This window comes from Zonotrichia albicollis, chromosome 1 (assembly GCF_047830755.1).
Source record: "Zonotrichia albicollis isolate bZonAlb1 chromosome 1, bZonAlb1.hap1, whole genome shotgun sequence".
Taxonomy (NCBI): domain Eukaryota; kingdom Metazoa; phylum Chordata; class Aves; order Passeriformes; family Passerellidae; genus Zonotrichia; species Zonotrichia albicollis.
The window spans coordinates 59,930,965-59,957,236 of NC_133819.1; the positions used below are offsets into that span (position 1 = coordinate 59,930,965).

General features: G+C 38.9%; 1 protein-coding gene across 2 annotated transcripts in view; it reads right to left on the reverse strand.

The window, feature by feature from the left end:
• The window catches only part of TPPP (tubulin polymerization promoting protein), an 82,368-nt gene that overhangs the window by 25,830 nt on the left and 30,266 nt on the right, over nt 1–26,272 (reverse strand). For both annotated transcript variants that reach the window (XM_074542199.1, XM_074542196.1), the window contains exon 3: nt 12,356–12,509. In XM_074542199.1, coding sequence (XP_074398300.1) covers nt 12,356–12,509 — 154 coding nt within the window. The remainder of the gene's footprint in view (nt 1–12,355; nt 12,510–26,272) is intronic.

Here is a 26,272-nt window from a genome sequence, read left to right on the forward strand (position 1 = left end):
AACAAAAAAGACACATCATAAATCAGCTATTCTTAATACAGATATGTTTACATGCTACCAAGATTTAAATCTTTCTAATGACAAAGACTATGCAAATACCGACTCCTTCCCAGCAATACCATACAAAAGATGTTTGTTTCTTGCCATTACATACAATGACAATAATAATATAGCAGAAAAGGAAACAGCAAAAATTATGTCAAAACCTTTTGGAAGAGACTTTCAGTATAAGATACTTTTGATTAATAATCAAGTTCTAAGCACCAAGGATACAAAGACGTTTCATCTTGATTTCACATTTTGAACTATGTTCAAAATCCATTATGTCAACATGAAAGTATAAAAGCATGGCTCCACCAATATAGAAAAGGTATTCCAATACAACTAGAATTCATTGCTTCAAAAGACAATTTCATTCTAAACTCTAGGTTTCATGAGAGAAGTAACAAACTGGAAGGACTGAAAGTAATTTCTAATATTAGAAAATTAGCAGTCCATGAAATGGCACTGAGCAAAGACTTTTCTCCCACTGAGTCATATCAGGCTCAAAAATCAGTTTTGTTGTCATCAGGATAAAAAATATTTGACTACAGAAACAGAAAAAAAAAATTATTGCACATAACAATATAGAAGCATGATAACCTCTGTGCTTGGACTAGGAGCAGCCTCTTTGATCCTTAAATTTATATTTTAATTTTATTTATTTATATTAATTAATTATATTACATTTTAATTTTATTTATTTATTTATTTAAAATCATGTGAAGAAAAAACACGCAAGACTTTTTGTCTTTTAAGAAAGAGTGCTAAAATATGGGCATTTTTTATGTGCGTCACCTGTCACTATCTGAAAGAAAATGACCACTGGAGCAGTCTTTGCTCAAAACAGCATTGCTAAATGACCTTTAGGGACTTCTGTCTTGCAGTCTTTAGAGTACTATTTGCAGAGGTGGTTATTTTCCTATACTGAAAAAACAGGTATCAAGACAATGCTTAGGAAGAAGTATTGGTCTAATATATACTGTTTACTTGTTCACATTGACCTTGTAGCACCTTTTAACAAGGAAGACTCCAAATGAAAGACAAGGGCAATATATTCAATATGGAGTTAATTAAACTTAAATCATATTTGCTTTCTGTGTATTTAAAAAACATTACTTTATAGAAAATCAGTTTTGTCTACATGTGCATACACTCTCTACCATCACACCCACAGAGAAGTCTCAGAAATTCTCTGTTGACTGCCCTTTCCTTTACCTAATTCATTCTCAGGACAGACGGCTCTTCTGAGAATTTGTAATGGTAAAGTTAATCACTATTTGAAAAAGAAAGACTACAGCTTCTGCTCCTCTGTTTCAAAGGTGCAGCATGAAATGTATGAAGTTTTCCTCAATACACAAACTACAATAAAAACATATGAGAATTTTTGTACAGCAACATATTTAGTAACATACATATTAAAATTTGTGTGAGTGGATGGAAATGCACACATATTAACATGCAAGAAGAAACAGTAGAAAAAGGATTAATAGAATGGCTCATGACAAAAATGAAAGATGTTCCCAGAAAACTATTCCCAGTGGTAAACTTGAGAAATGTGGTGTTTATATCAAGACACCTGCATTCTGATAAGACCTCGACACACATGCCTTATAAGGTGCATCTTTACAAGACAGCAGCCACACAAGGCCTTCCTTTTCTTATTAATATTTAGACACGTTTCAAACCAACAAAGAAAACTGAGGATGGGCAACAGCTTGGCAGGTTAAAAAATATAATATTTTTTTCCCAAAAAGCAATTAAGCAAAACGTAAAACCACAGCACAAGGAACAGCACAAATCCAGAGCAAGAGCAACAGCGATCCCACATCATGTGATCTTTCAGCCCAAGATGGATCAGAACATTTCCTGCATCACAGGAGTCATAATATATGACTTGAACATTAAAGGCAGTAGCTGCAAGGCAAACATTCCTTCTCTGAATTGCTTTACTGAGTAAGAAATACAGCCTTTTCCTAAGTTGTATGTCAAGTCACTGATGTGCCCCTTCCTACATATGACAGATTACTACAATTGAAATAATGTTGATTTGCTGCTGGCAAAATTCTTATAAAATGAAAGGCTCACCTGTTTCCAACAATACAAAATCCAAGCAATGTTAATTCCTTGCACATTATGCTCTCACTCCCTGAACTGATGTATCTATATAAAAGATCAGAGATGAGATGCCACCACAAGGCTATGCAGAACACCTCATTTCTCCTGTTCCTTCTTTTCCATCATTGTTATGATGAACATGTATACATTAAAAAGAAAATATTCGTTTCTTTTTAAGGTGAGGTGAACATTTTTAAGGTTGTGCTAAGATGCTTTCATTCTAAAAAGTCTTTGTAAATACAGAGTAGAATACACAACAACTTTACGCCCATCCTGGGCTCCTCAACCAGAAGCAGCTAGTGGTACTATATATCACAGAATCATAGAAAAGTCCTGAGACTGAGCACAACTGAAAAAAAGCCTTGCACCATCATCTTTGCACCCTCCCTTCAGGTATTTATATACATGGATATGGGATTCACCCTTGAGCCTTCTCCAGGTTACACAGTCCCAGCTCCCTCAGCCTCTCGTCACAGGAGATATGCTCCAGTCCCTCCATCATCTTTATGGTCCTTTTCTGGACTCTCTCCAGTAGATTATCAGTCATCTCCAGGGAGCCTAGAACTGAATGCAGGACTTCAGATGAGATTTCACCAGTGCTGAGCAGAGGGGAAGGAACACCCTGTTTGCTTGGCAATACTTCTAGTGCAGCTGAGATACCAGCTCACTGGTTCATGTTCAGCTTGGTGTCCACGAACACTCCCAGGTCCATTTCAACCAATTTCCTTTCCATCTGCATGGCCCCCTGCACATACTGGTGAATGGGGCTCTTCCCTCACCTGTTGCAGGACTTTGCATTGCTTGCTGAGCTTGCTGAAGTTCCTGCCAGCCCAGATCTCCAGCCTGTGAGGACCCTCTGGATGGCAACCATCCCATCTGGATGACCTATCAGCCACTCCTCCCACCTCTGTGTCATCACAAACTCACTGAAAGTATACCACACACTATCATGAAGATGATTAATGAAGATGCTAAACAGGACTCGACTCAGTATGGACCCCTGAGGTACACCACTGTTTTCCAGCCTCCAACTAGACTTTGCACTGTTCATCAATACCTTCAGGGCCCAACCATTCAGCCTGTTTTCAATCCACTTCAGTTTCTGCCCATCCAGCCACTACAGCACCAGCTTGAGGGGCTGTGAGACTCTTGTAAGAGATGACATCAAAGGCCTTACTGAAGCCTGGGAAGACATTGGACTACTCCCTTCTTGCCCAGTCTACTTGGGCAGTCATTTAATTGTACAAGTTTACAGGTCAGTCAAGCACAACTCTCCCTTGGTGATCAACCATGCTGATTACTCCTGATGGCTTTCTTCTCCTTCATGTGCCTAGATATGATTTCTAGGACCAGCTGTACCATTACTTTCAGTGTCTTAACATGAAAAATTTATCCATAAAGATTCCTCTATAAGCTGATGACTTATTTTTAGTGAAAAGTCTTTAGAAACTGATTGTGCAAGCAACAGTTCTTATCAAAATGGTTCTTTTCTGTTTCTGAAAAAAAAACAACTATGCAGATTAAACTGGGTATTAAGCAAAAGGCAAAACCAATCGAAAGGGTGGCCATGAGCTCATTCTCTACAATCCATCTGCTCATTATTGCACAAGGGTATGGGGGGGCAAATAAAAAAAGTGGGGAGTGGAGGGAGAAAGCTGACCATTCTTCTTAAGTAAAGAAAAATGTAGGAAGAAATATAGTGAAGAGCACAAAGGGCTGGATGAGAACAATTTCCACAATACCAAGTTACTACTCTACTCTCCCTTCTTTTTCACAATGAATCACATACAAATGATTCTGCCTTGTCATATAGCAATTCTGCTTGAACTGTTTATTATCTAGAGTAAGTTATATAATCTCTCATTGTTCTAAAGGAAATAAATTCCTTGGGGCTAATCTCCTCTTTTTTTTTTCTCTGAGACCATAGAAGTCTTCATTTTCCATCTCTTATTTGCACACACAGTCAACCACAAAGTTTGCACATAAAAGAAAGTGCCCATGAACTTCAATTTTTTATTTAAAAAAAAACTTTGTCTAAGGAAGAAAGTTTTACTTAGCACAACAGAATCAAACATAATCATTTAGTGCTCCAAATTGAGTTTATTAATTTTTTTGTGCATTTTTTTTCTTAGAAACTCAGTATTTTTCCTCACTTTGTGTTAGTGTCTACAAAGCAGTGCTGCTAAGATAGCAAGGGGCTTGGAGCATGTGACATACATGGAAAAGATGATGGGAATGTGTTTATAAAGACTCAGAATTAAAAAGGGAGAGACAAATCATATTCCTGTCCTCAACAGAGTGGTTATATTAGAAACAGAGACGGTTTGGAAGTAAACAATAATGGGCATGATTTGGAAGATATGAAATTCCAAGTAGACACATGAGAATTTTTCACCACTGTGGTTGGTCAAGCCTGGAAAGGGGGGGATTCTCTGTTTCTGAGAACTACCAAAACTTAAAATGATTAAGTCACAGAACAACTTAGGTTGGAAAGAACCTTTGAGTATGAGTGTTTATCTAGTATAGGGCCCTGCTCACAGCAAGGCTCCAACAGGCTTACATAGAAACTCCTCCAGTCAAGTCCTGAACACCTGCGAAGCCCCATAGCCTCCATGGGCAAATTGTTCCAGGGTCTGACAACACTGCAGGTAAGTAAAAAAACCAAAACAATCCAACATCTCATCCAAATTCCCTATTACCAATAGTGCAACTTCTGTCTGAAGCAGCCCTCATACCAAAGACAGGAAGTGAAAGCTGTAGTCTTTAAACTTTGAAAACCTTAACAAATGCCACATTCCTCCCTTGCCCTCTCTTGAGAAAGACAACTCTGCAAACTTACACAGATTTTGCTGGCTACCTCATGATAACTAATGAATCAAAAACCAGTTTACAGAGCAAGCAACACAATCCACTTCAAGATTATATTTAAGAATTTGAATTAGTTCCAGAAATGCATTATCAGCCCAAAGAAAACTGAAATGAACTACTGTAAAAAGGAAATGAGGGCACAGAAGTCAAGAACATTAATTTTCTCTACTGTAGTAGAAGTATATAGCAATTTGCCAAAGAAAAATATATGAACTGAAAGCTCTGCAGCTGCACTGGCTTGGCTTGTTTGCAGCAGGAAAACTGTATGATTTTATAGACTCCAAAGACCCCACAAAATCAACTCTTGTGTCAAAAGGCTAGAAGCATCACATGATGTGCTGCCACATCACATAGTGAAGCCACAATCATGAAAATAAGGTAACAGTGTGAGACTGGAAGATTTCCCACACTTTCAACACTTTTCCCTCCAGAACAAAGCTGAGGCAAAGAGGAAAGACAAATCAGTGCTGCCAAGGTAGTGTTCCTCATTTTCTGTCAGCACACATTACCATCCCTTCCTCAAAGCTCACAGTTCAAAACCCAAGCAAATGTCACAAAAGCTTTGCACCCAGCACAGTGCAAAGGGCTTCACGAGCAGGGCAGTGCAGCCCACACTCCTGCAGCTGCACAGGGCTCACTCCTGCAGCACCACAGCCCCTGGCAAGCTTGCAGCAACTCTGTGCTGGGCAGCTCTGCACACAGCATGGCACCATTCCCAAAAGGCTTTCCACAACCACTTCCTGGGAAGGAAAAGCACCGAGAAAATCTACTGGACTTCAGGAATATCACACCTTCCAAACAAACACCCAGTGCCCTGGTTTCCACAATGAACTCTTGGCTCCACTCAAACAACTTTGCCTCAAGGTATTTTCTACTGCTTGCCATCGCTGACAAAGATTTGGGCTTCACTTAAAGCTGCTCCACAGCTTAGGCAGAAACTTAATGATGAAAAACCCTGCAGTTGGGTTTCCTGCTTGGTTTTCCTTCCTGAATTACAAATGTCCAGATAGTACAGAAATAGTCCCTGCCTGCCTGAGGGACTGAGTCTCTTCAGCAATCAGTGCTGGGAGTGCCTGCACGGCCAAAAAACACTGGTGACAGACAGGAGGTGAGCTGCTCCTCTTACTCCTCACTACAAGGGTGCAACGCCTTAGCCACAGTACTCCTGGCCACACTGTCAGCCGCAGTCAGTCTTCCTCTGAATGCTTTCCAACATCTGCTCCTTCAACCATAAAACTTCACTATCTAACAGCACATCCTCCTAGAAAAAGCTGCCATGGAGATTTCTTTATGCAACTAAAATGTTCTGGGAGCCTGCAGAATCAGCACCAACATTCATAGTCTCAGCAAGATTTTGTGTCCGGTTTTCGGCTGTTTGAAGGGCCTGGAAGGGCCCGGAGTGGCCTTGGGGCAGCCCGCATATCAAAGGACGAGAAGAGGCTTCAGTTCTTCTTTCGGTCTTTATGTTTATTAAATGTTTATCTAAAAGATTTTCTTTCGGCCCGACAGAGGTCTGCTCAGCAGTCAGCCATGAGCACACTGTGCTGCCCTCCGGACAGTCACCTATCTTTATACCCACAATTACTGTACAATATTTATCATTTTTCCCCAATCCTTTTTATTCTTATTGTCCAGTGCACTTTCAGTAATGACCAATCCCAAAGTGCCACCATCACCAAAGAAGATGGAGGAGAAGAAGAAGAAGAAGAAGGACAGGACACGCCCCAATTCCTCCATCTTACTTCTCTAAACCCCCCTGTACATAAATCCTAAACCCTGTGTCTCACCCTCTAATTAACTAATCCCTTCACCATTCACCCCGGTGAAATCCTCCTACCCTCATACAGGTGTCGTCTCCTGTGTAGGATCAAAGTCCAGCCACCAAACACTTCTGGCAACATTCCAGGACTCCCGAGCCCCCCAAGGGTGGGCTCGGTGGCTCGGCACCTCAGTCCTGAGGTGCTGAGATCCCACAGTTTTGAAAAATTATCATTTTACAACCTTTGTAAAAATAGGAAACAAAAAATGACTGCAACATGGAAAAAGAATTTCAAAGGGAAAGTCTGCCGCCCTTTTGAGGGATGTGGGGGGCATTGTACCACAACTCCATACCAAAACTGTTTTTACTTTGTTTTTAAATTCATGGGAATGCACGCACATGTATTAGAAGTCTGCAGAAAGTCAGAAACAGAGATCAAGCTTCAAATAAAATTTGGATTTCATTCATGTTCCTTTGCTTTAGCACATGTACAGACACATCAACACAAAAGTAAATGATAAACAACTCCACTTTAATAATGACGGAAAGTAGCATCATTTTAATGAACCCTGGTGAGACCTTTCAATGGAATGGTTCCCAGTAATGCCGGTCAGATGATACAGCACTGCAAGTCCTAATTCTATATACATACCTAAACCTTCGCACTTACTAGGAGCCCAGCCAGAGATAAAGAAAAGATATCAAAATGGTTCCTTATATGTGACACCACTTAGGGCAAAATTCACATAAATGTGCCTGACCCAGGTCTAGCTCCATCAAGAGATGATCATGTGAAGTCCAGCTGTCAGATGTTATTTGGCAGCTACGAGAGACCCCTTCCTTTCCTCCTCTCTAAGATTAGCCCCTTAACTGCAGTTCTCCAGCATTTCAACAGTCCAAGTAACTGCATCATCCCAACTCATGGGATCTTGCTGCCTTATTAATAGGATCTCCCTCAAAAACAGTGTGCCAACATTTCTCTGAGGAGTTTTTCATTCTTTTTGGTGGTGAAGACAAAACAGAAGGGGAAATATATTATAAAGCCCTTTTTTTTTCAGTGAGGGTGTTGTTGAATCCTTCTTCAATTTAATGTTACAACCAATCTTTAATGAGACTTGGTCCAAAGCTAGATGCTGTCAACATAAGCCTTTACATATACTACCATCCCTCTTCCTCATTTTTTAAATGTATTTCCAGGAGAGCCTCTATTCATCCCACGCAGCACTCCAGTTAGAAGAGTTAACACACCTGCACAATCCCAGCGATTCACATCTCTGCAACTAATTTGCCCTGCTTTCCCCATACTATATGCTTTTGTGTGCAGGCATTAGAGATAGACCCCATGTCCTGCTGCATTTATAGAAGGGTAAAAATTCCCTTGCCAGGCTTGTCCCCCAAACATATCTGCTCTGCCCCTTATGATCTTTCATCTTCAGGTTATGGCAACCTTCCATACCCAGTCTAGTAGTCTCCTCAGCAGATCAGTAGGCTTAGTTTGTAAAGATACTCTTGTTCTACTTTGTTAGATTTATTCCATCCCTGCTGAGTAGCCCTCATTTCTCTAGTCCTAGAAGCCAAAGCCCCATCTTCAAGAGAAGCCATACAGTCCACTTCTACCCAATCTTTTCTCCTCCCAGGACTGGCAAGGCACGATCTTAGCTCCTTACTCATCACCCTCATCCTTAAACCTCTGTAGTTCCTCTTTATATGCACCAGGTTACCTCCAGAGCAGTACTCTGGGTATCCACAAGGAAGAGAAAGGAAGAAGAGGTCGATGTGGGGAGGTTGGACAAATCTTGGCTGTGCATCTGCAACAATCCCAGATCCTGGCACCTACCAAGCAATAAAACTCCTGAGACATCAGGTGAGATCAGAAAATACATGCCTTGATCATCCACAAGAAGAATCTCCAGTAATTTTCTGTGACTGGTACCCATTGCTCCTGACTCATGGTACAGCACTATTGCCAGAGTATAGTGTCAACCGTTATGGAACAGGGAAGTGTAATAGCACATGAGATATTTGGGATGGCAAAATCTTCTGTGACTATTCACTCAACTCCTTTCCAGATTTTCACTAACACACAGCTCATGCTAAGGCCTGACATAACTACAAATCTGTGGCCAGCCAAGGATTCATTCAAGCAAGGATTCTTAAAAGAACCTGTCTGTCCTCACAGTGTGAGATAGTGCTGCTCAGCATTATCACTCATTTCCCCCTTTTTGTGTGAACACTAAATTCAGGTTCAGCTGACTCTGATGTGTCTTGTTGATCCTCACCAGTGCTTAGGATACTATATGTATTCTGAAATTGAACAACTGCAGGTGGAGCGGATCTGTGATCTTTTGTTGCCAGAAGCCACAACCTTTCAGCCTTTTCTATCTCAGTCTCTGTCCACTTGGTCTTCAGCTGTCACTGCTTCCTCACCTTGTGTAGCTTGGGTTTTCCACAAATACCACGTCAGTCTCCTCTTCATCTTCTCCCACCGTGGAATCTCAGGACCTCGACTACAGCACATCTCCCACAAGAGTGGCCACCATTGCCCTGACCTCCAGGAAGACACAGAAGCTCTCTGAAGCATTCAAGGTGGATACAGGACTTCTTCCTAAGAGAGTCAAGGACTTTCAGTTCTGCAGACTTCTAAATCTTAATGGAAGTCCATGTGCTGGACAGTATCTCCTGCAGCTTTTTCAGACTACCACTGTATAGTCTTCAAGCAGATTCACAAAGTCCTAAATGGAACTCCTAGGCCTCTTTGCAATTCTGCTGCAACAACTGTTTTGTCTCATTTACCACACTCTGGATGCACTCTGGCTTCCTTGCTCTTGCCCTAACAGGTATGTTTTGGTGATAATATGATCCTGCCCACATCAACATCTCCCATCATCTAGCTTTTAAAGTGCTGTTGCTGCTGTACTGCCCTGCCACCCACACTCCTCTCACCATGAATCTCACTGGATTGAGTCCTGAACAACCTGATCTGGCTTTAAGTTACCCCTCTTGTGAAGAAAAAGGTTTGAATGAGATCAACTCAGATTCCTTGCACTTGAAATTGTTCTGCATTTCTATGTCATGAATATACCCTGAAGTTCAACTGGTTTTATTTTAACAGCAAACAATAACCAAAGTAAAGATCTGTTTCCCAGGAGGTGCAAAAATGCATTCAGGATGGTTATGGCACACAGTTCTTGGTACAGGAAAAGAAAGAACCTCAGTTTTGCTCTCTGTAACCTTTGTGCAGGAATGAGGACAATTAAAAGGCCCTAGACTTTATTTACATGTCTGTTTACAAGCCGCCAAAGTTACATGACCTACACCATATATTCTATTGAGAGATTACCACCAAGTGAGCTAATAAAGCCACTGGCTTCATTAACCTGTATCATGTTCCCGTGTTTTTCTTCCTCTGTGACAAAATCAATAATATATGTTCTGTTTCCAGATTGGAAAGCAGCCTAAAATTCACTTGGTTTCAATGTCTGGCTGCTGAGCCTTCTCAACCACATCAACAACAAGCAGGGATTTTTGTAATTCTATGACATTCTGAAGGAGAAGAAAAAAATAAACAGGAGAGGATAAAAGATCTTCCATCACTTCTATCCCAACATGCACTAAAATCCTCATTGTCTGATGTGAAGGTAAACTTTCCAACTGCTCTGCTGGAGGAGTGCTTTCCCCAGGCTGCCATTTAGTCCACACATACTGACCCTACCACCTACCTCTCCAGAATACCCAGTGCAGAATATGAGAAAAAGTCAAGACACTAAGTTCCCCACGTGCTGCTGAAGTATTCTTATCCACAAGCTTCACTTAATCATACTTTCAACTCCTTCCCTAATATGTTTAGAGTAATGTGTCAGTAGTCACAAAAAGTTTTCTGTCTGAGACCTGAACCAAATCTACATGATCTATAGCAGAGTTTTACAGAGCAGGGCACACACTACAAGGCATGACTTACCTTACAACTTTTAAGAAAAGCTTAAAGTAACTTTATCTAACCATACAGAAAGCAGCACAATTTGAAATTTCCACAATATTGACTTCCCAAAGTAAACTATTGTATAGAGAATTCATATCTGTGCTCCTGGACTGCAGGAGGAGAGTGGCCTTGTATTCATTTATTTATTTTAATGTCTTGAATTGCCAAGTTTGTGGGTCTTTTTTACCAACCAGGAACTAAATTAGCATGAGAAAACAAACATGAAATTTGGTTTTACATACACACATGCACACACTCCCACTCTGCACTCTCCCTCTTTTTTAAGCTCTGCCTCCTGCCCCTTACTTTTCCAGGTAGCAGAACAAGATATTCTGATCCCCTTAACTTCTCAACTCTCCCCAGAAGGGCACATATTGAACAGTCAAGCCTCACATCTCTGGCTCATATTCCCCTCCACTCTTTCTCCCCTTCCTGCTCACTCATATACCTCTGCTGAACCTATATGATACTACATTGCATCTGCAAAGCTCTCTCATCCATGCATCCCACACAGAAAGAGACTATTCCTTTAGTAGTAGACACTGTTCGTTTCAATGTCTGCCTGCTAAAATACCCAAAATGGAAGCAGGAGTGAGGTGTAGAAGAATGTACACAATTTGAGAGAAGACTCCCTGAACAGATGAAGAAGTTATTCAAATCTATTAAGGCAAGTGAAGAACACAAAGGAAGGTTCAAGTTTTAAGTCTGTATCAAAATCACCACTTGTTTTAAATAAGAGTAGAAGAGCAATAAAATAAAAACTTGCAAAAAGCTAACTTATTTTAGAACTCAAAAGAGGTATTTCCACTTGATGTTTACATTGATCATTTATAGAGAACCAGTTTCTGAAAAGATTACATTTTCATTCAGAGCTTTACAGGCAAAATTCAGGAGAATCACAAATTTTAAGCAGATGAACTAAACTGACAGAACTATTCAAGCTGATGGTACACTATCTCCGAAAATACTGGAAAAAAGCTTGCCTAGCCTGGGCATCTAAAAGGGCAATCAAGCTAATGTACAGTATGCTTTATAGCTCCCTTTTCACATACAAAGCTCAACACCAGTATTTTAAAATGAAAAAGACAGAACATTATAGCTCTGACAGACTTGGAACAAAAAAGAAACAAAGACCAGACCACATGATAATTATTCCCAGATTTTCAGTGTTCTGGGATTCACATGGTGTAATTAAATGTATTTTAAGATGCCTTTGCTTTCTGGTATTTCACAAAACATCTTAAAACTTTTTATTGAGGCTCTAATGTCATTATACTCCTTTTGATTTGGATACACCACTCTTCAAAAACATTTCATTGTTCTAAGCATGCACAAGCTCAGGTGCTACTGACGTGCTACTATGTGATAGTACAATTCCTAGAAGAAACAATGACAGGACCACACAGGAACACACAGTAGCACAATACTTAGTTGTTGCACAGTCTTTGCTCCAATTCTGCTTTGCAATTGCTACCTTCGGGCTCACAGAGAAATTGGATTTGTGGATTGTGGAGGGAAGTGGTAAACATAACAACACAGCAATAGAACAAAGGACAGGTAGAAACAATCTGTCCATGAGACCAGTAACATACCGTTACTCCAGTTAAACCTGGGCCTTTTCCTTCAATTAGTTTATACATTTCTTGAAGTGCTTCCTCATCACTTTTGCCTTTAAATCGCTTCTTGGAGAGTTCTTGAAGAGCTTCCTTAAACTGCTCAAAAGTAATAGTTCTTACAGACTTTCCCCTGTTGAAACACACAATTGAAAGAATTTACAAGAGAGCACAAAAAGCAATTGAAAGAAATTACAAGAGAGCACAAAAAGCATTTCAGGAATAGCAAAATGGTTTCAGTTTACCACAGTGAACGACAGAAAACTGTAACAGAACAGGAAAGCCCATGCACCCCATTTATGGTGTCAAATAAAACATATTCCAGGAATATCACTTTATTTTTATAAGCACATCAGCAGGATAGCCCTTCACAGACTTCCTTTGATGAATGTTCAGAAATAAAGAGGAAATAAAGCGACTGGGTCTACTGTCAAAATGCCTGCAGCTCATCAAATTAAATACAGTCTCATTTGGTTGATCACTTATAATGACTGCATGTATAAGACAAGATCTGAAGCATCTTAGGCAAGTCTTTTTATTTACTACTTGTTATTCCTCTTTGAATAACTTGTTATCATATTATTTATAAGTCACTATTCACATATTCACAAATAAACTAAGAATTATTCTGCTATTGTGCAAAGCAAACCACTGAAATGCATTTTAAAACTTGAAATTCCTTTTCAATTGAAGACTGACAAGTTTTTAAATGACACATTTAAATTCAATACCTGTCTTCCTCTGTAGACCATCATCTTCAAAAAACATTTAAAGGTATGCAGAAAACACAATATAGTAGCCTGGCAAACTCATAGATTTTGCTGTACAAGTATGTGGTGCAAATTCTGATAATGGGAAATTTACACTTTACAAACACCAGTTTATACTGTCATTCCTGCAGATCTTTTTTGGTCCATCACACCAAAGGTTTCAGTTGATAGAACTCTTAAAAAGCATTCACTACAGTGATATGTTTAACCAAAAGAAGGTTAATGCATGTCTGTTTTATAGCATTTTAAAATATTCACTTTAGGCAGGAGATAATGTTGCAGAGTAAGCACAGTTCCACTCAATTCCCTAATATTAACCTAGTTTTAGTGTTCCTCATTTTAAAATTCAGGTACAAAGCAACAGCATCAGTGAGTTTACTCACATTAAACAAAAACCAACTGTTTTTAGTTGTTATGAATTACAGAAGAGACAAACCACATCTTTTCCTCTATTAGTGAACTACAGATTCTCTGATCTTTAGAATAACAACTTAACCCTAAAAGGTAGCGATATATTTTGAACTAAAGTTTAGCAGATCAAATAGAACCATTTTCAAAAAGATGTTTTGATACTTATGCTGATATAATCTTAAATAATACCATCTTAAAAAGCAGAACATGCTTACATTACAAAACTTGCAAAGTAAAAGTAGCATTTGAGAGTCCATGTTACTGGGAAACATGCTACTACACAAGTTTTGTTTGCTGCTTGAGCATTTATTTTTATGCCAATTTAGAGAACATTTCAAGCAAATCAGGGGAAAAAATAACCAAGCACCACCACATAACCCAGACCAGTCCTTTCAACAGGGACAGCTGTTTATATAGGAATAAACAATAGATGCTAGGATAAAGTATGCACCAGCAACAGAAATCTTGGGCTAGAAAAGCAGTACACAGAGATCTAATTTTAATTCAAGTGTCAAAAAGACCATTGTGCAGAGCAATTCAGCTATACGTCATGGATTTATCTTTGATCTTCTTTTAGATACCTTCAGTGGTAAAATTCCTCTCAGCTAGAGGATGCCTCCACTAATGAAAAGGGGAAATTATATTTCTGGTTTAGCAACCAACACTTAGAAAGTGACTCCTGCTTCAATTAACTAAACAAAAATGAAATTTTATACCAGGCTTTTAAAACAAAGATAAATTGGTTATTCACAACAAAATTCAACACTAAGGGAACCCTTTACATAATTGTTCATTACTAGCATTCTTTATTTTCAATGCAGCCCAACATATGTATCAAATGTCAGCAACCACCACAAAATAAACTTTATGTATTTTTTGACCAAACATTGCTGTTTGCAACTACTTGTCTGCTTTAGGTAAAGCATGTGCTGGAGTATCTCAGAATTAGCTGGTAAAAGAACATCATGACAGTAGAAATAAAGAATATAATCCAGCATTTCATTAATCAGAAAGACAGGTGGAATAAACTGCAATTAACTACCTGGAATTTCTCCAGGATTCTCATTACTAGGATTAACATCCCTCTTCTGATGAAACACGTCCAAGAACTTTTAAGTAGCACAAAGAGGTCAAGACTTCATTTTGTTTTGCCTCTCATTTAGAAAAAGAAAGCACTGTCAATCACTGCACTGTTGTTATGCTCCAGCATAACAACACTCTAAGACCCTAAATTCTCTACAGACTCACTGCTATGCTAGCCAAGCCTAGCATTCAGGCCTTGCCAAAGGCAGTTTTCTGTAGCACATAGGTATAGCTTGGATCATCAGTCAGGATCATTGCAGTAGCAAAGAGAATGACCACTTTCAGCAAAACCAGCAAAAATTCATGTTGACTTGTTTATTTTTCACAGAATATTCTGAGCTGGAAGGGACCCACAAGGACGATCAAGTTCAACCCTTACCTGATCAAATCCATGACCTTGTTGCTATTAGCGCCACACTCTAAACAAATGAACTGATCTCAGGGTTTTATTAACACATGAAGAATTTCTGCTTGCACACTTATTAAACGGAAGAGCATAACTTTTTTGTATGAATTAAAAGGAAAAATACATAAATATGGCTGCCAAGACGAACAAAGAACATTTGGTATAAGACACAGTTCTACCTACCTTTTGCATTTCATCTCTTCCCTGTCACTTACATGGGGCAAGGAAATGAATGGATTTTTCCTCTTCAGCTTAAGGTAAAATCACAAATTGGACACATATATAATCAATGTACTATTATTGCAGCTGAACCCCGAAAGAGAAACAAATGTGCATCATGGCTGATATTCTTTACCAGACAACAACATTAACTGGAGCGATGTTTGAAACAGGATTGGGAGTGAAGGAATTTTTGCAACTTTATCCCAAGTTTCCTAAATAAAGCAGCTTTAATTTTGAAATTTGTTATCTTTTTCTACACTCCAAAAATATCCCCTCTTGCTCCTCCATGTATTACATTATCAAATCCACTTGTAAAGCATCACAATTAACTCCAAAACTCTACAGCTGCAACATATGCCAAGTCTTGTGGAAAACCCTAGGAACATGACATGGTCTTGCACTTTTGGTATGCGAGGTATGGTCCATGTATGCCACATACTAGCATCTAAATTATCAAGCAGCAATCCTATGCCCCTCCTCTCTCTAGAGACAGGTCTTGAAGAGCTCTGAGCAGATGCTGTCATCATGATTACTAACTAGAACAGCATGCTCGCCTCTCCTCTGTCCGTACAGACATGGGTTGAATGCACAGGAGACCACTGACTGAATAGGTAGAAATGACAGAGGAAAAGTCTTTCAACAAACCTTGATTTACACAGTCTCTCCAATCTAGGTCCACAAATATACACTAGGGATAATGACTTGTGCGCACTATTGGATGGAAAATTGGACATGAGCCAGCAACATGCACTCCCAGCCCAGAAAGCGCACATCTGTATCCGGGGCTGCACCAAAAGCAGCGTGGGAGCTGTGGGAGGGGATTCTACTCTGCTGTGCTGAGAGCCCACTTGGAGCACTGCATCCAAGCTCTGGGGCCCCAGCACAGGAAAGACACTGACCTGTTGGAGCGAGTCCAGAGGAGGACCACAGAGTTGATCAGAGAGAAGGAACAGCTCTGCCATGAAGACAAATTTGGGAGAGTTGGGGTTGAGACATGGCTCATCTGGTGGAGACATGGCTCCAGGAAACCCTACAGCAGCTCTTACGGGGCTTACAAGGAAGGATAGGGGCAGGCTTTTTAGCAGAGCTGTTGTGATGGGACAAGGTAATGGCTGCAAACTAAAATAGGGTAGATTCAGAGTAGACATAAGGAAGACATTTTTAGGAGGGTGATGAAACACTGCAAGAGGCTGTCCAGAGAAATGATACATGGCCCATCCCTGGTCAGGTTGGATGGGACTATGAGCAACCTGGTCTCATGCAATATGCTCCTGCTCACTGGGAGAAGGGCAAGGTGGTGGTGTTTACCTAGATGACATGTAAAAGGCTCCCTCCAACTCAAAATAATTTACGAAAAATTATAATACTACGAACACAGCATAACACACAAGGCTGTCACACCCCCAGTTTATTTTCACCATTTTTATGTCCTGTTCACATTCAGGAAATCCCTTCCTTGTACCAGATTTTCAGACCTCATGAAATTAAGATAAAAACCCAACCCATAACCCCCCAAATAAACTAATTCCTTTTTATTAAGCAACTGCTACAAAGAATCAGCTTCTTTGTGTATATTCGTAGCTTGTTTTTAGAAGCTCATCATAAATATCTCGTTTCCATGGGAATAACAAAACAAATATATTCACTTTCATTTTCCAAGTGTTACAAGTTCAAACAACTTGACTACAATTAAGTATGCCAAGGGTGATCACTCAGCTCTTAAGACTCATCTCTTAGATTTAGCATTCCAGAGAGTTAGCATAGAAAGATTAAAAACTGTATATTGAAAAAAAAAAATTTCTAAATGAAGGCATCAGAATGACAATTAAAGCTGACCAGAAAATAAGACAAAATGGAAAATAGCAACAAGCAAGGGAAGGTAGGAGGGAAAAAAGGTTTTTACAAAACTAGGTGTCATAAAGTTGGCCACTTCAATGAAAAGAAATATATGAGGGACATGAATAATAAAAAGTTTTAAAGCCCTATACTTCATTATGACACAAAGAAACCTTTATGTTTAGAAAGGATACATTCTTACATACCATTCTATTTTAAGGTCTGCTTCTTACAACAAACAGAATTACTGTAATGCATCATCCTTCAGTGGCAGAAACCGTGTTCATGGAACAATAATGACAGCCTCCTGTATCTATGCCTACATTTGGGAACAGAATGAACACACTCAGAAGAATTTTAGGAAGCTTCCCATCACTTCCCCTTCCTTGATAAGTGTCTCCACATGTGGCTACTACGTAATAGGAGATTATGAACTGAAGTTTGAAATCCTCAGTTTGTTCTTGGGAGCCCAAGTTCACCTATATAAAAACATCAGTTCTGTGTCTGGACACCAGCACAGTCAACAAAGTGCAAAGTATCAATCATTGGCCCAAAGTAGATTGGAACAGCAAGCAATGCAGCCTCCATTTGCAGATATTACTACTAACAGTGCCCTGAATTCTTAAATGTGAAAGTGTACTGCTGCAAATGAATACCATGGAGTTGAATACTATTTGGATTAACAGTTGTCCACAATTTCAGCTGAAAAGCTACACAATTACACTCCATATGCCTGATACACAAAATCCTTGATTGGTATTAGAGATCTTTATCTCCAGAGCACTAAAACAGCTCAGTGTTAATAGAACAAAGTCTACAACTTAATAGGTCCTGCTGTAATCTTCAATCTAAAAAAAGACATCCCAAATGCCCATCACAATAGGATACTTTTCTATTTTCTTACACTGAAGATAGGAAAGAAAATGTAGAATTACAGAGAGAAGCTTCTATTTTTGTTAATACGTCAGACAGGATTATGGCAGGATACAATAACCAGGACTGTCCTGCTGTGGAAATTGTCATATACAGTCTAACGAGTATAGTAGGTCTGACAAGGGTCTAAAAACACTATAACTAGAAGTGGGAACCCAACAAATGTTTTTGCATAAACTCTAACAGAAGGAGTTTTGTTTTTAATTCTAAATTCACTAGGGACTTGGGTGTGTGATCAACTAAGCAGTCAAGTAAAACTCAACAGCATCTCTTCTTGTAAATCAGAACAGGACTTTGGGTACTTCCTATATTTATTCCCAAGGCAGTCTCATTCATTCAGAAAACAGAATGAAGGACCAAGCTGGCAAGAGAATGCATGAGCAGCTTATTTGTGACAGTTTGTGACTTACTGGCACAATAAGCCTGATCAGGCTATTTCTGATTTGCCACTATTGCTCCCACATCTACGTAGGCAACTGCTAACTAACACTGAAGCACTTCTTAATTATCAGAAGTAAACACTGAAAATCATCTAAATAAATCACATAAAGGCATCACCACTGAGAACAAGACCATTAGTCAGGCATTTTTCCCTAAGGACTAACTAAAGGCATATTTCCTAATGACATTCAGCCCTGACTTCATACTTTATCTATTTCTCTTTTATCTTAACATGCCACAACAAAAAGTCACTACAGCTGAAACTTACTGATTTTCATACAAAGATTTTTCTTACTTTCCACTTTACAGTAGCAACTTTATTTTTATTGCTGTTACAGGCAAGATCATTTGCCCCTCTTTGTTTAGTAGAAGAGACACTGTCTCTTCCATGCTAGTTGTAAAAACACCAAGTCTTCGTGATGTGGTCTATAAACAAAATGTATATTGCTAACAATTGCTAGTGGTATTTGTACTGCGCACCTCTACAAACATAAGGTAGTATCACATACAAATTCAAATTCCTTGAAGCAAAATAGGTTTCGCCCATCTCTGCAAAACACAACACTCATCTAACAGATGCATCTTTTTTCCAAGAAAGTCTGCTGTAATGCTATCACCACAAAGTCCAAAGCTGTGTAACCAAGAAGCAGATTATGCTGCAGAGCCAGCCTTCCTTCCTTCCTTCCTTCCTGTTTGCAATTTTCACTTTCTCCTCTCTTACACAGCTCAGAATTTCTGCAAGCTACCAGCAGCACAATTCATAGCGAAGAAGTCCCAAACTAAAGGTAGGTCCCTAGGCAGCTAACCAGGCTGGTAGAACCTTGCAATCTAATGGAGTATTAAAGATATCCTGTGAAGGTCTGGTTTTCACTATATATCAGTCAAGAACAGAATAAAAAACCTCTTAGATATATGGTGCAAAAAAACCTCTTAAAAATTTAAAAGAGAAGATTTTCTTGGATAAAACTGAACAATGCGTAAATAACCCAAAGCACAGGCTTGTGTATAAACTTTAAAAATAGAGCTGAGGATAGATGAGCAAGCAAAGAAAGCTACTTTAATACTATCAGGGTATTTGCACTGCAATAACTAACAGCTCTAAAGAGATATGGTTAAAAAAACCAAAATTAAGATAACAAAACTTCAAATATCACTTTGCATCAGAGTTCTGCCCAATTAATGGGTAAAACAGGATACTGAAATTAGACATCCATATGTTGATGCAAGCAGGAGTAATTTGGCAAATTGTGAGGAAAGAGGCATTGACAATATTTTCAAAAAAGTGATCCTAGTTAGAAGCTACAACAGAGATCTTCAGCTAAAGCAGTGGTCACTTCTGGAACACAGGCACCTGTGAATGCATAGCTATTTACTACAAGTGGATTCTTTTGGCAGGAAGAGTACGACTGACAACGAAGGCATCCAGATGACCTTCACAATTACTCTCTCTAAGCATGTTGGCCAAGTCACAATACAGCAGCTGACCTAGATGGTAGATGGCTTCATATACCCCATGACGACAAGTGAATGCCATTATCAGTTTTCTAGGAAAGAAAAACAAGAGAAGTGCAATGCAAAATGCAGTACAAAATTCTCTCACTATATCACTGCAAATAGTCTTCACTTACAGAAACCTCTCTGGGAGTGGGCCACAAGGGCAGAACACCTCAGATCATTTACTCAGGTGCTGAACCTGGAATGGCCTGTTTTCTCTCCTGTTGCTTATTGTCTCAGTAATGAGCAAGGGTAAAGCAGAGTTTGCCCAGATTATTCCAAGTGTCTGAAACTGGGACAGCTGCTAAGCAAGAAAAGTAAAAAGCAATGAAAATCTGAAGCAAGAGGACATCAACAGCTCACTAAGCCAGCAGTTCATTGGACTTCATTGCAACTTAAATATTTTAGGCCTCTCTTATGAAAACTCTGTTTTCTGATCCTTGAGTTAATATGTCTCTCCTCTGGACTTTTTTTCCTACCCTATGTGCTTCACTCATGGTGAAAATTTGTTTCCTTTAAAATAAAATCTGAAATTCAAAAAAAGAGAAATCCAACAGCTATAAGCCTATCAGATAAAATAATACTGGGAAGGGAACAAAGGGGGACTGGAGAACGAATATGACTCGGCCAAAACATTACTAAGTAAAAGCTTCCAAAAGAAAGCAAATCCCAGAACGAGTTAAAGGGGTTAAAGAGATTTAATGGGATTTACAGAGGATGAGGAAAAGAGAAAGTCCAAACAGACAGTAGGTCTCATACCTATATACAGCTTAGAGGAATAGATTAAATTAGCTAAACAGAGTAGCAGAATCCAATATTTCACATTCATTCGAGGTTTTTTTCAGTTTAAGAAAACAAAAATAATGCTATATTTGAACATTTAAAAATTAAGATTATGTAATAGTTAGCTACTGATAAGAAGTACTAAGAAAACTCTGTGAAGCCTGAAGAAAGCATGTGCCCCAACTTACATTAAAAGAGTTTGCAAGTGTACTTGGCATGAGAGGCATGGACCAGAGTTTGGAAAAAGATAGAAACATGTGCTACCAAGTAGTCTGGGAGTACTTCAGCTTTTCCATGTTATAGAAGAGAGATATGCATCTTCTGGTTGCCAACCCTGTGGACTCTGCCCAAATTACACACACAACAAGATAGAGAAGATAATTTTATCACTCCTTAGAATGCTGACTACTCATGTGAAAGAATCCAATAAATGACATACAACTTGCAGATAATGTTCAGTAACACAGAAATCCATCCCTTGGGTGTATGAAGGATTGATATCATTTGACAGCACAATTTGGGTGGAAGTTAAGACATTAAAGGACATGGCAAGGGTGAGTGCAACTAGCAGGAATAGTGGCCAAAGTAGAGAAATTAGAAGCAATTCAAAAAACAGGCTGCAGACAGGTCTTAGCTACAAATGGTAGGGTACAAACTAGCACTGAAGCAGAAAGACAATGCCTCAAAATCAGGCTTCCGGCATATATGCTTTTTTCTTCTCTAGCAGGCTCAATTTGTTTGCTGTTTTCTTTGGTTCTTGTCATCTTAAGGATATGTGCAAGGCTAGGCATACATATAGACCATAGGGGAAGGGAGCAGACACTAACCACAGTGTAACAACCCAGTACTGTGCCCAGCTGCCAGAGACAGGGCTGAGCACATCCAAAATGCAAAAATCCAAGAGGATTTATAGGTCATAGTGCTCATTAAGTCAGCTTCAAATAAATAAATTAAAGCAGTTAAGAATAGTTGAAGATTTACTAAGCATTCTTAATAGCTAATCACTTCATCTGTCTGTCTTCCCCAGGCTGAGCTTACTACACAAACTAGTGGTAAGAAGATTTTTCATATAATAATACTTCCCATGTTATCTTGAGAGAGCTGAAAAAGCTGATACAACCACTGCAGTTTCAAAAGCTCTTTCTTGCTGTTGAAGTGCAGGGGCTTAGGGCAAAGGCTTTACAACTGAGACGACAGGGCAAAGAAAAAACATCACCCGTACTTTCTCCACCAGCTAAAGCACTGCACATGAACACACTGCCTGATAACCCAGGGAAAGAAAAGTAGGATACACAGACAAGGGCATCCTTCTACAGCTCACCAGCAATCCCATGTGAGCTGACACGTCTCATTCACATCCCAGAACAAAAAAAAAAAAAACCAAAATCAAACAAACCAGCATTTCGGTTTATTTTGATTCTCTCTCTTGATTTCACACCTAGTGTGAAAACATTTGATTAAAAATGAGACAAAGAGACAAATCAAAGTATAAAGAAATGACATCCAACAGAAACATTGCTCTAGAACATTGCAACAAGCAAGTAAGGTCAACGCTGCATGGCCAAACATCTTCTAAGCAGAAGTGAATGCATTTTATCCCAAGCAGTTAATCCATAGAAACTATACAAAATTGTTCATAAGTATGAACAATAACTAAAAAATATTCTCAAGGTCAGCTTTCAGATTACTAGCTGTTTTTCAGGACTTCATTTATATTACTAACCTGAATTTGTATAAATACATGGCACTCAGAGATAGGAAAAGAGACACAACCTAATGAACCTTCATATTAGCACACTCAGGCTTTTGGTAACCAGTAGCCTTCCTTACTGCTTTCTCTCTACATACAGTATCAGTGTTTTGATTGAGTTGACATACAGGGAAGACATTACCTTTTCTGATGAGACCAATTAACCAAGAACAGGACACAACATTTGACAAAGGAATAAAAAGTGGAATTTTTACAATAGGAAACAGAGTTACATAAGACAGTGCTGTTTTTATTAATGAGACCCAGAACAGAAAAGCTTCATATCTAAGACCTAGATATTGAATGGTTATCTGGTATGACATCTTACTTGATTTAGAGAAAATTCAGACTCAAGGGGACAAAGAACAATGGCATTATTAAATAGCACTGGACATAGTAAGATCTTAACTCCTTACGTCTCAAGATATTAGAGCTTAAATTATGCTTTCATTGAGAACTGAACCGGACTTTGAAAGTAAACCATTGCACGAGGGACAGAATAATAACTGAATCCAATTCTTTATTATGGGACAACAGTGAGCATCCAAGCTTCTATCTCACAACATATTACTCAAAAATTTTTCTCCTCTCAGTTTTTCCTTAAAATTAAATTAAAACAAACCCTCTAATTTTATGTGCTACTGACTTTCCTGGAATTTCTTTCTTATTTTCCTTCTCAGATACTGTGATGTCTCAGCAAAAACTCTAGCTGTGTATCCTTACAATGTCTAATATTAATGAGGGATTTTTAATTCCCAGACAGGAATTTAATAACTACCAAATTTTTTAGCCATTTTTCCTACATGGATCCAATCCAGATCAGAGCAACACCCAAAGCACAATACAAAATGGTGGCAAAGCAAAGGGGGAGTTTTGTGAGGACATGTTTTTAAATTACTATGAAGCTCAAGTAAAACTGCAAGTACAACTTGAACATTTTATTGCTTGTTCCTATGGAGAAAGGTGTCTGGATCACTGTTTCAGTGAGGCCTCAGGCAAAACTCCCATCCTAATTCAGAAATTACACTGGTCAATATAAAGAAAAGAAGTACCTGGCTGATTACAAGTAAAATGAAGGAAAAGGGATGAGTAACACAACCTTGAATTCATATAGAGCATATTCACTCCACTGTTCAGGCATGGCAGCTGTTTGTTAATCACCACACTGCATCAGGATACAGCAAGTTTACTTGAATTTCTTGGCCAAGAAATTCAGAAAGCGCTGTCTGATAGCTGAGGTAACCAGTTCCAGGAGATTTCTCCCTACCCTCCAAGTAAATATTTCTAGTTGCAGACTGGTTTTCAGTGAGTTTTTTGTGAGAAAGGTACAATACCATTTAATACTATACATAAGAAATATGGTACATATTTTTCAAAAACAGTTTTGCATTGTTATTTTTGAAACATAATTTAAACAAAGCAACACAGCTTCATGTATTTGGGAGCTGCAGCCAGCTCAGCAGACAAGCTCAGCAGTAAGCAACTCGTTGCTGACTAAAATGCAGCTATGGAAGCCAGAGCAGCAGTCCTCTAATCCAAGGTGGAATTTTCCTTTAGAGTTTAATTACACAGAATTTAAAACCAAGAGTTTTATCAGATTGTCTCACTAAGAAAATATCATTGTCAGATGGTTTTACAACAGCACCATTTCAGTTTTTCAAAGGATTTCATGGACTTGGATTGTTTTCCATGTCAAATCACATCTAACCACAAAAGCAATTTCTGAATCTAGTGATAACTCAATGATAGGGAGCTCTCTAAGTAAAAACGTATGTGCTTGTGGGAGAGGTTGTTCCAGTGATTCTGATGACAGAGAGAAAACATGGATGTATGTATATCTGCTAACATTTTTTGCTGGCAATATGAGAAGGCGGCAGTATTAAAAATAGACAGCTGGTCTTAACTGATTGAACTGATGCCAGCTCAATCCTAGTGTGTAAGAATCATTGACCATGGTTGGAGATAGAAAGGTGTGAAATCAAGAATGACACACCAAGTGAAAAAAGAGAAACAAACTACAGTGTTAGTCCATATCCATAGGTCACGTGCAAAGAAAGACACAAAACTATTTGCCATAACCAACAGCCAAGGACCAAATCATGACCTTCAAGAAAGGAGAATCCAGACTGCAGTTATGCACAGAGCAGAAACCAAACATTTTCTATTTCAAAGAAAACAAGAAATATAATAGAAATAATTAAGAAACTACATATTTCTTGCCTACTGGAAGATTGCCTTCCATATGAAAGGGAAAACTGGATGGTGACAGCAAACTTCTAAATATACAATCCCCAACCTTGGAGAATTTCCCATTCTATGTCTGTTTCCTGCAAAGGAGATTTCACTTAATGTTAAAACAACAACATCCACAATGATGTTCTGCTCCCCATGTCCTCCTTATCTTCATGTCTTATGAAACAGCAATTAGAGATGCAATTGTCTGCATTGGCAGCATTCTCATTTTACAAAATAAGAAGACAGAAGAATAGGTAGACTGTGGCCAAAACAGTCTCTCAAACCATTTACAATGAGAGTAGGAGAGTATTTGAAGAGGTATTCACTTGAAGAGAACAATACTATTTTTAAAAAGTGCAGATGGGAAATGTTAAGGCTAAACTGTAGAACAGCAAAACCCCTGTAACACTTATACATGAGAGCGCCTCGTTTCCACTACAGATCCAAAAGCCAAATCCATATGTCTGCTTCTGCCAATGCAGAGAATATTCTTTAATAAGTTCTTCTGCCATGTCTACATCACTTCTGCTATGCCTTTATCCTTACCATAACTTGTAGAGATGGGTACCTACCTTTGCACAGCTTAGGGAAAAAATAGCTAAGGCATCTGACCACTTACTTTATATACCTCAAGAGCAATCTCTAGGCACTTCTCATCTCAGCACAAGGTTGTTGCAATTGACAATGATGAATGAAGATCCCTTACTAATCATAACCAAGAACAACTGTACGAAGCCCCAGTATACCTCACAAGTAATTAGGGCATGCCTGTGAGCTTAAGAGACCAAAATAATTGAACATAGACAAAGCACAGAGTTTTAACCCTCTCCTCACAAAAAAACCTTGACTCTAGAGAAAGAGAAAGCCTGCCAAACAAGTAGTTACAATAAAGCTACCTCCAGCTTCAAAAAGAAGTCCCTTTGACTCGTTGGGTGAGAGAGACTGATCCTCTCTGTGTCCAGAGCAGGGAACACATTTTCCAAATGGAACTCTCAGTTGTGTCACAAAATCTGCAGAACAGTCCATGCCAATAATGTCTTGGCACTTTGTGAAAGCTATAAACAGAGAGTGACCCAATTCTCTATAGGGATCTATCACCTCCCCTGGACTAAAGATCTGTATATCAGTCTTTACAGTGCTGATTCATGTGCATCTGAAATCAATCCAAATGAAAGGCAGAAAATTATGACAGTTGATACCAATACAGCTGTTCTGTCATTTATGTAGCACTTCCCTATTCAAAACATGCAAAAGTTTACAATAAATGCAGGTTTACCCACCTAGTTGCAGACATCATCATCATCACAAACCAAAATGATAAGGAACTGGAAAGACTCCCAAGATGCTGGAATGAATTGTGAAAGCAGAGAGGAGACTATAAAAGAGCAAGCATACACTCTTTTGGAAATTTGTGACTTATTTAGACCATCACCTATGGAACAAAGGTGTTGAGGCAGTGCTGGGTAAGATTTGCTGCCCTCTTGATTTTTGCTTTGTACAAAAGGATACTTTCATCCACAAACACATATTAG